The sequence below is a fragment of the Cimex lectularius genome, unplaced genomic scaffold (assembly GCF_000648675.2).
Source record: "Cimex lectularius strain Harlan isolate CLEC.00 unplaced genomic scaffold, Clec_2.1 scaffold8, whole genome shotgun sequence".
In the NCBI taxonomy this organism is placed as follows: Eukaryota; Metazoa; Arthropoda; class Insecta; order Hemiptera; family Cimicidae; genus Cimex; species Cimex lectularius.
Genome location: NW_019392656.1, coordinates 3,675,285 through 3,691,676, shown reverse-complemented (window position 1 = coordinate 3,691,676; position 16,392 = coordinate 3,675,285). Strand labels below are relative to the sequence as shown.

The window sequence follows — 16,392 nt, the reverse complement described above, 5'->3', positions numbered from 1 at the left end:
TATATCTCAGCGTTAGGGTTCAGGAGGTACGCAGTTATATTTTTTCAAAATTTTAAGTAAATAGCGGAAGTAAACAGCGTAAAATTACTCTTTAAATTTTCCTAAGGCCATGACTCGACTCAAGTCGTACTCAAGAGCGGAAAATGGAAATATAGTAATTTCCCAAAAAAATTGCAGACCGGAGGGGAACCGGCGTCGGACAAGACCGTGCAATTATTTCCCAGCACCAAGTCGGTGAACCGGCCAAGGAAGGGGAGTGAAGTTATAAATAAAGAAAGGAAAAGGACTCAAAGCACATTAAGCAACCATGCTCCGCGCAATTGTCTTCTTGGTCGGACTGGCCTTTGTTTCTGCCCTGTCAAGCGAATTCATTTGTAAGTAGGAATACAAGAAAAACCTAGCCATATACTTAATTTTCGGCAAAGCCAAACTTAAGGTAGATTAGGCGGTTCATTTTTTTGTTAATATCTACATATATAGTAGTGATTATTAGTAAATAATTTACTAACAAACTTTGAAACATGATTTTATTCATTTTACGTTCAACTCCTCTGTGAAAAAAAAATTCAAGTATTTCATAGAAAATTTTACAAAATTTGCGTATTAAAGTTGTGAATAAAAAAAACAATTACAAAACTTTCTAGCAAACATTAGAAAGTGAGATTTGTAAGATGAACCCTATGAACCCGTGTCATCAGCTTCTTAGTTATCTGCCGAGTCGGAATTCGCGCTAGTTTGCTCAGAAACGGCATCACGCCATCATCACTGATTGATGATTCTTTCGCCGAGAGTCATAAGCCGAGTATAAACCGTACAATTATTATCACACATAAAGATTCACCTGTCGTGAAATACCCGTCAAAGTTGGGAAAATCACGAGTTTTCAAGTGTGAAAATTTACAAAAACCGTGACATTTACTTGAATTTGATGACTATTTGATTTAAAAAAAAAAGTCTAAAAAAATCTCCGACAACGAAAACAACTTAGAAAGTAAAGTGTTTTTGAAGGACAAGACAGAAAATAAACCCTATGAAATCCTTTAATTAATCAGTTTTGTAAATATATCAATGATGCCTTTTATTTATCATATTCAACTTCACACCATCATCAGTGAGGATGTTTATAATATTTTTCGAAAATTTTAAATTAAAACTTGTAACGATCAGTTAGCCTAGATAAGCTCTGGAACTTCATCATTTATTTAGTTTTTTAGATAATAGATCTTTTTTTAAATTTTATTGTTCGTCATATTATAAAAAACGACAAGTGAGTAACATAAATGTCGTTGCAATGAATTTTTTTTAAAATTATACCTATGCCAGGAACAAGAGTTCCATCGTGGAATCTTGTTTTAGTTTGTCGTTTATAGTCATTTTTTCACATCATCATCAATGATAACGATGGGTTTTTGTAATTGCACAAAACAAAAATATAGGAGAAATTGAAATTTGCTGCCTGGCACAAAAGATCCTTTGTAGAATCTTGTGTTTCCATTTGTACTTTATAGTCATCTATCCTTGAAATATATCAGGTCACACCATCATCAATGAAAATGATGTTTTTTTAATTGCCCAAAACAAAAATATAAGTATCAAAAAAACATTTCTGCCAGGTACAAGAGATCCTTTGTAAAATCGTGTGTTTCTGTTTTAGTTTATAGTCATTTGTTTTCGGAATTTAGTATCAATTTAGAAACATCATCGATGACAATGTTTTTTTTAATTATAGTAAAAAAATATAAAATTGAATCACAGGATTCTACAAACGATCTCTTCTGCCAGGCAGAATTATACTTTTGATGTTTTCTCTTATATTTTATTCTTTGGATAATTAAAAATCAAATCATTATCACTGATGATGGTGTGAGGACTATATAAAAAGTACAATTCTGCCAGGAACAAGAGATCCTTCGTAAAATCCTTTACCTATTACAGTTTGTAGTTTATAATCAATTGTTATCATAAAATTAATTTTATGCCATCATAGCAATGTTTTTTTGCACTTTTCCATATTTCCAAACTTCTCGTTGTACATTATTGCCTGACGTTTATGAATGCTGGATGGACAAATAAAAATTCACGATGCAATGTGCAGTTTCATAAAATAAAACTTCTTAAGCGAAATAATTTATTAATATATAATCGAATAGTTTTTGAGAAAGCCCTAAATTCGAGGGACTTGAAACTTGAAAAGGATCAAACTTCTCCATAAATCTACGAAGCAGTAGTTTGTTTTGCCGAAATTTTCAAAAAAACCAGGTCAATGAAGTGTTTTGAATAATCTGCTAACTTAAGAGAAAAAAAAAGTCACGTTGAACCGAAAAACCTTAATTCAACGCGAATAAAACGTAATTAGACAGTCGAAACAGCCTTGATTTTTCTAGGACTGACTACCACATGGAGAAAATTGAAGTCACGGACTTTGATGGCTGATTTTAATGCACTTCTTCCTTTCAGTAATTAAGTACCAACTCCCGGGGCATATTTTGAAATAACAACATTTCCACCTTTATCCAGGAGTCATTTTCCGGTTTCCTGACGTCCTACTAATTGGTGTTTATGTCCACCGTGGTTTTTGAAATATCAGTGTTTAGTTTAATAGATTGAGTGTGTGTTTCTGAGTGTTCCTTTGTGAATATTAAAACCTTGTGCTTTTTATAACAACATGCTTTAACCTGTCGAAAAAACACACATCGTTTGGATGATCCATTGTTTGAAAAATCGGACTTTATGGACAATTGGAACAAAACCTAAATTTTTTTTACAGATTTTTACTATTTCAACTTTTATACTAAATATTTAATGCAGAAATGTTGCAAGCTTTTGGATAATGGTTTCATTGAATTTTGTCAAATTTTTGATCTTAGCTATTACCTACTACTGATGCCAAAATGGAAAAATATATTAAAACATCCATCAGTTTATAGTAATTTTATGAATTCTAATGATTTATGCATTCTGTTACAGCAAATTACACTGTCGCGTGCAAGAGAAGTTCGCCCGATTTTAACAAGTGTATGAAAAACGCCTTACAAAACATAATTAATGATTTAAGCAAAGGTAATTTCTTTTATTATTTATAATTTTATTGCTCAATATAATTAAATCCCGTTTTCATAATAAACTTCAAGATATTTATATGAAACAGTTCTTCCCTTACCGTCTTATTTTTTAATTATTACGAAACTTTTAATAGAAGTAAATCTTTCCACCGCAGTAAAACAGACGGTTTTTAGTTTAGCTTTTGATTTGTCTATTTTTCTTTTAAAGGACGACTGCTTATGTAACAATCCAATCATCCAAAACGAAAGAAAGAAACGAATTCTATCACGAGTGACAAACTCCGACTAGCAATTACAGAAATAGCTATTTTCTCTCACTATCCGGCTAATCTTTTTTTTTTTTTTAATCTTTGATCAAAAATCTTACAATTAACAATTTCATGAAACCTGCAGTTAATTTTTTAAAATCAAATGTACAAAATTGTTTTTCAAGATTGTTTTCCCGTTATAATAAGCAATAACTTTCACTACACATTCAAATGAGTAATTACACAATAGTTGCATTATGTTAAAAGTTATTCGTTAAATATTAACTGAAAAAAAAAAATTATCACCAGAACTTCATCGTTTATCTCACAATTGTGAATGCTTCCTTGACACACTATCCGTGTGATTATATGATTTCTAATCATAAAAAATCATAGATGTTTGATGATTAAACTCATTAAACGTACTCTGTGATTATAAATGGCAAGATAATTAGAGAATTTTTCAAGTTTCTAATCGTTTTTTCATTGTCCTGATATTTTTCGTGTTGCAAATTAATTGCACAAATCATTACCTGGAAATTGTCTATCTAGTTATCCATTTACAAGTACGCCTATCTAGTTATTTTTCTAGTTTTTGAAAATTATAATTATATGTAGTTATATAATTAAGACATATTATAAAAAATATAAATTTTATTTTAAATGGAAAGTTGTTGCGTGTTTTCTTTACATATCTTTCATTTTTTATCAACTTGTTTGTGTATTCTTCTATCTATATATTTACTTTTCTATTTATTTATCTAATGGCTTGTTTATCTATTTATCTACATATCAGTTTCTCTATCAATCTTTTGATCTATCTACTCATCTTAATTTTTTTTATAGATCTCTTCAAATAACATCAATCTTTCTGTCTATTTATTTATCTTTCTATATATCTAACTTTCTACTAAACTATTTTTATGACTGTCTATCTATCACCTTTTTGATCTATCTGTCTACTGCCTACCTGTCCACCTACTTAGCTTTTGATAAATCTGACTGTAGTTAATAATAAAAAAAAATCTATTTATCTATCTTTAAATCCTTCTGTTTATCTATGTGTATTTATGTCTGTCTATATATTTATTTAACTGTCGGTTTAACTATTTATCGGACTATCTATTTTTTAATTTATCTGTTTATCTAATCTAAATTTTTACTTTTGTATTTAACTATTTAACAGTTTGTATAATTATTTATCTGTGTATTAGTTTATATATCTATCAATCTTATGATGTATGTATCTATTTGCCAACTAATTTTTTACAAATCTATCCAAAGAATTGTCAACTGATCAGTCTGTCTGTATATTATCTAATTTATTATATCATTAGATCTAGTCTTTCTGCCAATGTATTTTTGTATCTATCTTTCTATATATTCTTCTGACTGTCGTTCTCCTAATCTTTCGATCTAATTATTGCATATTAAATTTTTTTATAGGTCAAACCAAATAACTATAATCAATCTGTCAATTCTGTTCAATTTGTATATCTGCCTTTCTTTACAGGACCAATATTCTAAATCTTTGTTTAACTAAATATTTTACTTACTATCTATTAATCTTTTGATCTATTTTCTCATCTGTCTGCTTAATATTCTTTATTGTATGTACAATTTATTTATCTATCTTTAAATCCTTGAGTTCGTCCATGTATCTTTGTGGTTGTCTATCTTTTTATTTATTTGTCTGGTTAATTATTTATGTTTTTCTCTCACTATCTATCAGTCTTTCAATCTATCTATTTATCTTTCCATATATTTATCAATAGATCAAACAATCTGACTGTGTACTTGAAAAAATAATTTGTCTATCTTACTGAAAAGCTTATTAATGTATTTATCTTTTTTTTATGTTTCTTTCATGTCTATCTTGGTATTTTTCAATTAAAATGAACAATATTAATCTTTAATTGTGTTTTCATGAATTTTTATATAGGCCTTCACCGCTTTGTAATTTATTTATTTTAATACTATACAGTTTTATAAGTTTTTATTGTCAATTGACCTTTATAGAAGATACACCGGAGGAGGACAAGTTGGATCCTTGGGTCATGCCCGAGATCCCGTTGAGCTTCGGCACCGCCGCTGAAAGAATGGGAATCACCATCGGCGGCGAAACTCTGACAGGACTCGCACACACTCAGATCAAAGGATTCAGGTGAGCATTACGCCTATTTGTCCTACTCGTTGAAAAATTACAATTTGAAAATTTTTAAGGTCAAATTTGAAGAATAAAAACAAGCTAAGGGTAGAGATTGACATATTCAACAGAAGGTTGAATTTAGAGGGGAACTACACCGCTGTAATTATGGGACCTGACAGTCCTTCCATGTCCGAAGGAGATTTTAACGTCACTATTAGTGAGTTTCTTTTAATTTTCTTACTCTTTCTTTGTAAGCATTGGAATAAATTTAATTAAGTATGAACTAATTATTTATTATAGGTTTGTCTTATAATGTGCAGATGTACAGTAAACAATTCATGTTTAATTTTTTTATGCAATATTTATTATATATATAAATTTGTAACTTAAAAGTTTTTTTTCTTATATTAATTATGTAAATTGTATTATGTACAATTTGTAAATTATATTAATTAGTAAATTGTTCTTGCGCAGCTGGAATACGAGGTACATTGGTCCTTAAAGGACATGTTGTCGAAAGAGATGGTCAGGAGTATCTGAGCATAGATAGGGCTGCGCTGAAACCACAAGTCACAGATTTACACATAGACGTAACGAATGCCAATGACCCGTTCCCTGAGCTCAGTAAGTTGAAATAATAATTTTAAAAAATTAACAAATAATTAATATTTTAATTTCCAGCTGGTATAGTCACATCTCTCGTCAACCAATATTGGAGGTTGGTTTACGCTGAAGCAGTTCAATTCATCGAAGAAGGGCTTGATGGTATAATCAGGTCTTATGTTCAAGAAGCCTTCAACGACGTACCGTTTGACAAAATCGTTCCGGCTTAACTTCTCCTATTTGTTGTAAATTGTGATACAAATTTTAAGTTTAAAGTTTACCTGCAGTACAATTTAACGTGACCTCAAAAATCTTTTGAATCTGAAAAGGAGAAAAAAAACAATAAATTGAAAAATTGTGTATTTGAAGCTTGCTAAAACTTTCAGTTTTCTAGATTAACTAGATAAGCTAATTTTTCAAAATGTTACTAACATATGGAAAAAAAATTATTTTGAAATAAATTAACAAAAATAAAGTCATAATTATCAATATATTCACCTCAAAATTTCCTCCCTTTTTACTGTGTAAAGTTCTACTTTTGTTAACATGCTTATAATAATTTTTGCTGTTAAGCCAGCAGATTCAGCAAATTAAACACCATCTTTTTTTAAAATAACCCCTGATGCTTGCTGATTTAATATCTGAGTGGACATTTTATGAAGCCAACCATTTCATGATTTATTTGAAAAGAAAAGCTCTACATTGAATAAGTTAATTAAATTTTTCCTAGTCAAAATATTTCAAACGACTTTCATCCGACAAATCATGGTTTGTCGATTCAATATCTCGAAGACCATTTTTGTTTTAGCGATTACTTTCTCTTGGCTATAGTGTCTTTTGAAATGGAAATAATTCAATATGAAATAATCTTTAAATTTCATGATTTAATAAAAAATAACAACAAACGGCCACAATGATTAAGGGGTTGACAGCCACTCATCTCTTGGTAAGGTAAAAGGTCCAGTGTTCGAATCCAGCGACCCTGTATTTGAACCCGACATTCACAAATGGGTTTTTAAATAAAAATGATTTTTAAATGTTCGCACATTTGATTGGTCCATTGTTATTTTAAACATTTATTACACTGGATCAAAAAGCGTTGAAACACCCCACTTTTTTCTTAAATTTCAAAAATATAAAGGTTAAATTGTATGACACTAAATTTATTTTAAAACTAGCATTCAATTATTAATCTTTGCTCGCAACAAATTGAGCACATTAAAAATAAGATAAAAATAATAAATATGAGTATGAATTTTAAAAGCCAAAATATATATACATATATTGGCCCAGTAGAGTTTTTTTTTTTTTTTTAATAAAATTTTATACATTTGATTTGCATCAATTACAGCCTGGAGTAGTCGTGGCATTGAGGATACAAGGTAGTGGGTTATTTCAGGGTATTTGTTTGGTACACGAGGTAAATTGTGATTTGCTGATTTAACAACTCCCCCAATGTCGTGGGCTATGTTCAGACTAACCTATTTTTTTTAAATTACTTTTTCTTCAGTTTTTTTTTCTTTTTAACTTGTCTTTGAATAATTAAATGCACAATAATTTAACATACTAAAATTACATTGCTAGAAGAAAGGGCGTACAATAGAAAATTTCAAAAGTTGAGCTATTAAAAAATAAATAAGAAAAAACAAAAACTATTTTACAAACATTTTTTTATTTTTTTTTAAACATTGTATTTTTACAAAGACAATTTTTTGAAATATAATAAGATGAAAGTATGTAAAGGGTTTTTAAAAACCTCAGTGCATAAGTTAGAAGAAAAGGAATCCTTAACATTTACTTTGTTCAAACACCTCCATATTAAGTACAGACTTGTGTTTATATTTATTTTATTAAAAAGGTGTTTTCTTCTAATTGTAGCTTTACTCAAAATGACTACAATTAAAATTCACTCTACTTCTTAGTTTTTTAAAGTATTGCACCTTACTTATTGTGGAATAAGCTGGTTGAATGGGATCTTGAAAGTGGCCATGTTAAACATTGGTGTAAGGATTTCATTGAAGTTCTCTTCGGCGTAAGGAAGAAGCTCTTCGTACATCACCTTCCAGAATTGGTTCATCAAGACGAGGAAGAGATTGTCTGAAATGTTATCCGGTCAAGTATAATCGCCGATTTAGTAAAACACAATGATAATGCACTTACGAAGTTCGGGGTATTTGTTGTTCTCGTTGGTCATGCTGATGACCATGTCTCCGACATCAGGCCTTGAGTTTGATCTGATAACCTGTAGATATTCTTCACCGTCGGATTTTTTGACAATGCGGCCTTTTATTTTAAGGGTACCACTGACATTACCTAATTTCAATTTTTTTTAAAAAGTTATTTCGGTTAAAAAAATAAAATGTGTTAATTATGGAAATGATGTGTTTACACATGATAAAGGTGAGTATGTTGTTCAACTACTTTAAAAGATAGTTGTTACTCACAGTTTGTCGTTTTCAACAAACCGAATTTCAAGCATTAAACATTCATCATCAGTAAGAGTGAACCCACCAACAATGTTCCAATGAGAAGCTGGTTTTTGATGCCACTCAATTTTTTACATGCGAAAAACATGAATTACAACACAACTAAATATTATTCTAATAAATATTGTAAGAAAATAATTTTATATTTAATATGTAATAAAAGTAGATCTTATTCATTTATCTCCATTATTTTTATTCTAATTATTGAAACCAAATGAAATCCAGATCGTTGAAACAGAAAACTATGAGTAGGAACTATGTTTCAAAGTAAGTAATGCATTCTTACTCATGCTGACGTTGTATTTGCCACTGGCAAGGACTGGAACGTCGGAAATCAACCCTTCAGCGTTGTAATCTCCTTCAATGAACACTTTCTTGTTGGAAAAGTCTATTTCCATAGAGATTGCCTCTGGGTCATCGAAGTTGGATCTGGAATGCGGTCGCTGTTAAAAATGAAGAAAAATAGCAAATTTTCAAAAATAATCACCTGACGTTCAGAATCTGAAGTCTAGAAAATCCATAAACGTCCGAGTTCTTCACATGCATACTGACTTTGAAAGGGGTACCCGTTCCGTAGTTAATTGTCAATTTGTCAACCCTCCATGGGTCAAGGCTGGGTACTTTAAGCTGACGGATACCATCTTTAAAAAAAAAATTATAGTACAAAAAAGCTGTTGATGATCATGGAATTTGCATTATTTCAAAAAATTAAGGTAATAATTGGTAGATTTCTAAGTATAACTGCCAAAAATTACATACTTTATAAATATATATTAGCTACTTATTTATCGACAAAGCAGCAAGATTGCTAGACAGAGTAAAACTATGTAAAAAGAATATTTGTGTCAACAATGAAATCATCCTTTGTACATAAATTTTTATTAATTTTAGATGAATATTTGTTGACCTGTATTCTCCAATACTGTTAAATGGAGAATCTTTAAACATGTCTAAAATTGTTACAAACAAAAAAAATTAATGAGTGATAATAAAATATTTTTGGGATGATTAGGGTCAATATATCTTTTCAAAGAAACTATATTCCCTAAACATCCAAATAAATGTTTAAAAAAGTAACAAATTTACTTTTAAAAAAACCCGCATAGAACTTCTTTTTTTTAAACAAAACAATAAAATAAAAATATATGACAAGGTTAATAAAGTGTAAAATATGTTAATATCCACATCTTATATCTTTTTACAAAAAATATAGACCTGATGATGTGCTTAAATTCCCGATTCGTACAAATAAATGTAAATAAGGAATGTTTTTACTGTTTAATTAAGACAAACCGAATGTAAATGCAACATAAGCAAAAAAATAAAATATTGCTTGAAAACGTAGTTCAACTCTGAACTCAGTTTAACCCACGCTCGACGACAGTAAGTTGAGCCAGGTTCATAATTTGTACACGGTTCAAAATAAATTAAAAAATCTTAATTTTTGAGTTCAACTCGATTCAATACTGAACTGAGTTTAAACCAAGTTAGTGCAACGGTATCAGGATTTAAACTGGGTTTACTGGAACCTAGTTCATATTTGAACCAAGTTCAGAGAAAGTGGTGAACAGTAACCTGAATTGAATATTTTTTGATCCTTCATTTCTCTCTTTTTATGTAAAATTTATTTACACATATTTTTTTGTAAATATACTTAATCGAACGTTTTATCTATTGGAAAATTTTGAAAAACAAATTATTGATCAGATCTAACGCTCAAACATACCGAAATGTTAAATCTGACAAGTAGGCCGGTGATTACACAATTTAAAACAAAGTTTAACAATTTAACATTCAAATTGTCATTTGTGTGTTTCGACACGACTTAGGCGATTTAAAAATCAATCACGCGCTTAAGAAATCGCTTGTGGCGAAAGAGAAATTGCAGTACTTTATCTGAGAAATCACGTTACACCGAAAAAGCCGCCTATCGGATCTATGTGATTTATTCTCTACGAAGACAATGTGCTCTCCTTGATTCTGAGAACTGTGAGAATGGGGTTTTATTGTTGATGATCCGTTGTTTTAATCTACCTATCGCATATCGGCCTATTTTTTATTTTGACGAGATTATCTTTCGTGACCTGAAGACATCATCTCATTACATGACTCAACAAGTCGAGTTCGATTAACAACTAATGATTTAAAAAAATATAAATTGTACGCATTACATTCTAGAAAAACTGGTTTTTAATTGTATCTTATGTAAAAATACTATCAACCTCGAATCCCTTTGTATCCCTCTATCACTCTCTCTCTCTTTCTCACACTATCTCTCTTTCTTTCCTCATTCTCTGTCACTATCTTCGTTTATCCCTCTGTCTCTCTTTTTCTCTCTCCAACTCTATCACGTTTCCTCTCACCCTCTATTCCATAATGGGTAAAGCTAAAATTTTAAGAATTTTACTAAACGCATTTTTTTATTTGTTGGCGTAAAGTTTATTTTTTCTGTAACATATACATTCTCTTCCGACAATTCTATCAGTATAAACTTTAGTTTTGACTAAATACAAGTTGACATTACAAAATGGCTAAATAAAAGTAACGACTTGGACATAGATTTTCAGATAAGTTACACGATGATGGTATGGCCTCCACCCATTGTTATAAACTAAAACGTGTATTGTTAATGCCCAGGGCCAATTTTAATTCATCAAGTGTTTAAGTCGTGCTTCAACTGTAAAAAGAAGTCGGCCCGAAGATCCTTGTTTCAAGCAAATTAAGCAGTAGAAAACGTTTAAATTATTGTTTTCGTATAAAGAGATTTCGACCGCACGATTAAATTCTATTGACATATTTAGAAATCGGCCAAGGAAATCTTTTCGTCCATGGTCAAAAACTTGTTTATAATGACGGCCAACAGGTGGAAATGAGGTTTAACAAAAATTTATCGAATAGAAGTATGAAAACAGCAGAAAAAGTGAGCATACAAAGTAGGGGCTAAGCTACAAGGCCGATAGCTACCCAAGAGGTTCAAGGAGAACGGGTAAAGCATGTAAACAATGTAAAACAACGACAGTCAACGGCACATGTCTGTTTCAAGATTCGGTCGAATATAAAGTGCAATTTACAAGGTGTTGTAAAATTGTTGCTGAATTCACATGAAGAAACATTTCTACGGATCTAAGGGTCCTCTGATCTATTGGAACTAAACACTGGACGAAATAGACATAAAAAAAAGTCGGCTGTAAGTGTGTCGAAACAACTTTCGTAATCTTTAATGGCTGGAATACTTGATGCAGTCTAACCCACATTCCTAGTTGGGTGATATTGTTTCATCTGACAATATTTTTTGAAAAAGAGAATCCTTAATTTACATTTTTACACTGTTTGTAGTATCGTTTTCTATTTGAACTGTAAAATTTTATTCGGTTTCCACTCGATAATCAAGGAATTTGGGGGGTAATAAATAATGAACTAACGATAAACTGGCATAATGTTGTACAGCATATATGAAACATGAATTATTACCCATTTTAATCCCGCATTTGGTGAAACATGAGTAAGTTTAAACTTTTTTTATATCGAAAAGTGCGATTTTTATAAGTTAAATAATCATCCTGGGAATCATGTTCGATGAAAAATACTTTGTTGATTCTTGTCTTTCAAGTAGAAGAATATCTATGTAATTTCTCTTGTAGATTATTTCTGACTTTAAATCTTCCCAAAATGCCTTCTAACATTAACTTCTCAATAGTTTACTTCTTAAGTAACTTTTAATGTTGTAATGTTAACTTTTACAACTTTTAACTTCTAACGTTAGCTTCTAAACAGTTAACATCCCAAAGTTTTAACGTTAATTTGAAAAAATTCACATTCCAAAAACCTTTACATCCAATGTTCACTTTACAAAAGTTAACTTCTAATGTTAACTTCTAAAAACCTTTAATTCTAAGTTATCATATACAAAAGTTGTCTCCTAACGATAACTTTCCAGAATTGAGTCGTAATGTTAAATTTTCCAACTGTTAACTTTTAACGTCGGTTTCTAAACAGTTAACTATCCAGAGTTTGACTTCTAACGTCGGGTTCGATAACGTTAACTTCCTACAGTTAACTTTTAACGTTAACAGGACAAAAAGTTAACTCCTAACGTAACATTAAAAAAAAACATTACGTCTAAAGTTAACATTAAAAAAAAAAAGTTGACACCTAATTAACTTAACGTTTCAAACTTTTAATTTTTAACGTTAGATTCTAAATAGTTAACTTTCCAATGTTTGACTTCTAACGATTAGCTTTTGCCATTTTGATAGGATTAACTTTTAACGTTAACTTTTATACGGCAAACTAATAACCTGAACTTTATAAAGTCAATTTCTAACGTTAACTTTCCAAAATTTTACTTCTGTTGTTGGAGTTTAACTGGTTAACTTCTAAACGCTTTGATTTAAGTAAAGTTAATTTATGCCGATGACATCGAACTATAAACTTCTGACATTCAATCCCAAACAATTTTTTCCATTGAATTAAGAAAATGTCTACTGTTGCCTCAAAAGATTATTTATAGACGTTAACTTTACAAAAGTTAACATCTAATATTGATTTCCAACAATTTTTTCCATTGAATTAAGAAAAGTTAATGTCTATTGTTGGCTTCAAAAGATCAACTACAGACGTTAACTTTCCAAAAGTTAACTTCTAACGTTAACATTAAAAAAATACTACTAACTTTAAGGTTGTAAAAAAGGGACCCCTAACGTTAACTTTCGAAAAGTTGACTTCTGACTTGGGCGTCTTCAGTGGAAACTTCTGAAGCTGCCTTCCAATCTGTTAATTTTTGGTATAACTTCTGAGTTAGAAGTAAAAATTTAAGTTTCATGTATCTTAGCATTTTTACACGTATTTATCGAAAAGTTATAAAATTAATTTTTGTTTCTAAAGAGTGTTCTACAAAGGAAAGAAGTTAAGCCAAATTTCCTTATTTGTATTTATCAACCGTTGCATTCCAAAAGATATACATTTTGGAATTTCTATGATTTGATTTGAATATTTTAGTCCGTTTATAATTTGTTTTACTCGGTTTGAACTTTATTACAACGTGATTTAACAGGTTAGCAATTTAAATAAATACAGTTTTATATGCTAATCTTTTTTGAGTGTGATTGTTCAATAATAATTTCAATAATTTAAAATGATTATTGATTGATGATATTTTTTGATAAGTCAAACGCACATGCCATGGTTTTTTTGAAATTTCTTCCCTCTAGAAGACCAGAACTATCACGGATTTCTTAAAAATTCGGCGTTCTGTATTGTGTGTTAAAATAATAGGACTTTTATTTTCTTTGACTACAATGTACTGGAAATAATAGATTAGATTATTTGCATGCAACTCTGCCAAATCCTTCCTAAGTGCCTCAGAAAGTCTTTATGTCACCGGGAGTAGAAAGTCGACAGATATAACGTCTCAAAAGTGCTTAATTGGGCTTGAAGGAAGTACTCGTCGGTGAAAAGTAGTCCAGCAAAACCAAACTTATTTAAACGTGGTTGTTCGTCCCTTTCAATATTTACCAACCAACCATTTAGTCAATCATTGATAACAGAGAGAAGGACAAAAAACATGGCAAAGGTAACCGCATCAGGATTAAAAAATTAATTTAATTTGGGACTTTCTTTACGTAATAACCTTAGGATATTTACGGATTTATATATTTGAGATGAACAGTTCATCAACTTGCAGTCCAGGAATCCATCTAAGGTTTAATTAAAGGATTAATTTTAACATTAATCCTTTGTCGTTATTATATGCTAAATACCAACCTTTGCTGATTTTCTGTATGGCGATTTGAAGTGACTCTCTGAAGCAGGAGTTGAAGTCTATCTGCGACCTTCTACAAACTTTGGCATAGGTCGCTGAAAACAAAAAAACATCAGGAAAGTGTATAAAATTGTTTTTGCTTTTATACCCTGTCAGCAAACACTTACGAATTGTGTCCCCGTTTTTGAGAACGGCTCCATGAGTTAGCGTGGACAGTGCCACGAGAAAAAGAGAAAGCCGAAGTGCCATGGTGTACTGGACTCTCCTGCCAACCAGACCAGGACTTATATACTTCCCCCTCTTAAGTATCATGTCCTTGATGAGACTTGATGCCTTTTTCAAACACGAAAATTCAACTATTTATTTTTTAACCTGGAAACCCACCATAAAAAGAATAACAATTAAAACAAACAAAAAAATTGATGAAACTGACTTACCGCAATCAATCAAGCACAGATGTATTGATGAGCCACGAAAAGAATTCAGACTGCAGACATTTGCACTCAACATATACAACTTCAACGAATTTCTTATTAAAATTGATTGAATAGATCAACAAATGTCTACAACACAATTGGCTATGGTCAAGGTATATCATTGATCATTCGACAGAGTCCTTGTTCTACTTTGTTTCGCACCTGTAGTCATTGGGTTCCACTTGTCTAAATTTTCAAGTTTAAATGATCGTCTCTAAAAACGCTTTTTCCGATCGTAATATCGCTGACATACAGCGGGAATTAGCGGACCAGACAAGAATAAGCGCAAACTGTTAACAGTTAACATTGATTTCATTTAAATTAATTTTACTATAACTGACAATCTCTAGCATGGTGTTAAATTGACTTATATCAACACGAGCATAACCGCAAATCACCATGGTCAAGTTTTATCATCATTGATCACTTAATGAAGTCCTTGTTCTACTTCTTGTGCAGTTCATTGTGTTTCCCTGTTATGATCTCGCATTGTGTACTTAATTACTGTTAATATATGCTAAATTCTAATTGCGTTAGTTAATTAAATCTGTGTGTATTTAATTTTCAAGTCTTTATTATTATACAAAGTATTTCTCATCTTTCAATTAATTAAGGTTTTTAGTTGAGATAAAAAAGTCAGTGTCACGAGCGGGATTCGAACCCACGTGTCAGAGTGGATCGAGGTCACCTCAGCTCAAGTGGTAGAGCAGCGGCTTATCTAGCCGAAGATCGTGCGTTCGAATCCCGCTCGTGCCATTGACTTTTTTATCTCAACTAAAAACCTTAATTGAAAGAAATTAATTGGTCAAGCGGACCACGAAAACTAGTGAGTTTGTCTCACCGTTATGACCGTTTCTGTACTGTCTTTTACTTTTGTATCTATTTAATATGGTTGTCTCAATTTTTTTAAGATTGCTTCGTGCCAAAACGATCCTGTCTTGCTAATTTTGAACCAATTTTGAGGTTCGGCTAAGGGTAGAAAAAGGTGAAATCGTTAAAAGAGCAAAGCGAAATGGGATAGATTCCGGTTAGAAAGCGATGCCATTTCCAATCAATGGGCCTCATATTGTATATATAAAACGTTTTAACAACATTATTGAAAGTACAACGATAAAATTATATGCTTGTCTGGTGGTAGGGTGTACGAAAGGTCGTTTTCTTATGAAAATAGCCGCCATCTAGGAAGTATGATTCTTATGCAGGTAGCGTTAACAACAGTTACATAAAAAAAAAACCAATAGACCTTTTCGCAGTGTAATTAGCCGCTAGCTAATAAAAGGGGGTAATAAAAGGCAAATGAAAAACTTTTTTTATAATTAAACACTAATTTGTTATATAAAGCCCTAAAACTACTTTTTCTCTTTGTATTCTAATTTGTTATTTTTGTTTATTATTGAACGAGTTTTCTCCTTATATGAAATATTTTATCAAATTAGCAAGTTCAAGATAAGAAAAAAGCATATTTTTTTTAGACCTAGGTGCTTTTTAAAATAAGATGTCTTTTTCTTAACGCACATATCGTTAGGGGAAGGATTTTTAAATATTTTGCTCAAAATCCCGTCCGACATCGAGAAATGTAACCGGAGCAGCACTTAAATTTGTTAAAC

General features: G+C 30.8%; 2 protein-coding genes across 2 annotated transcripts; one reads left to right on the top strand and one right to left on the bottom strand.

Moving 5' to 3' along the window:
- Positions 1–267: 267 nt before the first annotated feature.
- Positions 268–6,537, top strand: LOC106664677 (circadian clock-controlled protein-like). Its single transcript, XM_014390611.2, has 6 exons — positions 268–374; positions 2,968–3,060; positions 5,330–5,474; positions 5,534–5,676; positions 5,934–6,083; positions 6,141–6,537. The coding sequence occupies exons 1-6, from the start codon at positions 308–310 to the stop codon at positions 6,290–6,292; spliced, it is 750 nt and encodes a 249-aa protein (XP_014246097.1). The 5' UTR covers positions 268–307; the 3' UTR covers positions 6,293–6,537.
- A 1,178-nt stretch (positions 6,538–7,715) lies between these two features.
- LOC106664645 lies at positions 7,716–14,636 on the bottom strand. Its single transcript, XM_014390563.1, has 6 exons — positions 14,477–14,636; positions 14,312–14,404; positions 9,036–9,189; positions 8,835–8,977; positions 8,223–8,375; positions 7,716–8,159 (listed from the first exon to the last, which is right to left on the bottom strand). The coding sequence occupies exons 1-6, from the start codon at positions 14,619–14,621 to the stop codon at positions 8,008–8,010; spliced, it is 840 nt and encodes a 279-aa protein (XP_014246049.1). The 5' UTR covers positions 14,622–14,636; the 3' UTR covers positions 7,716–8,007.
- Between the last annotated feature and the right edge of the window lie 1,756 nt (positions 14,637–16,392).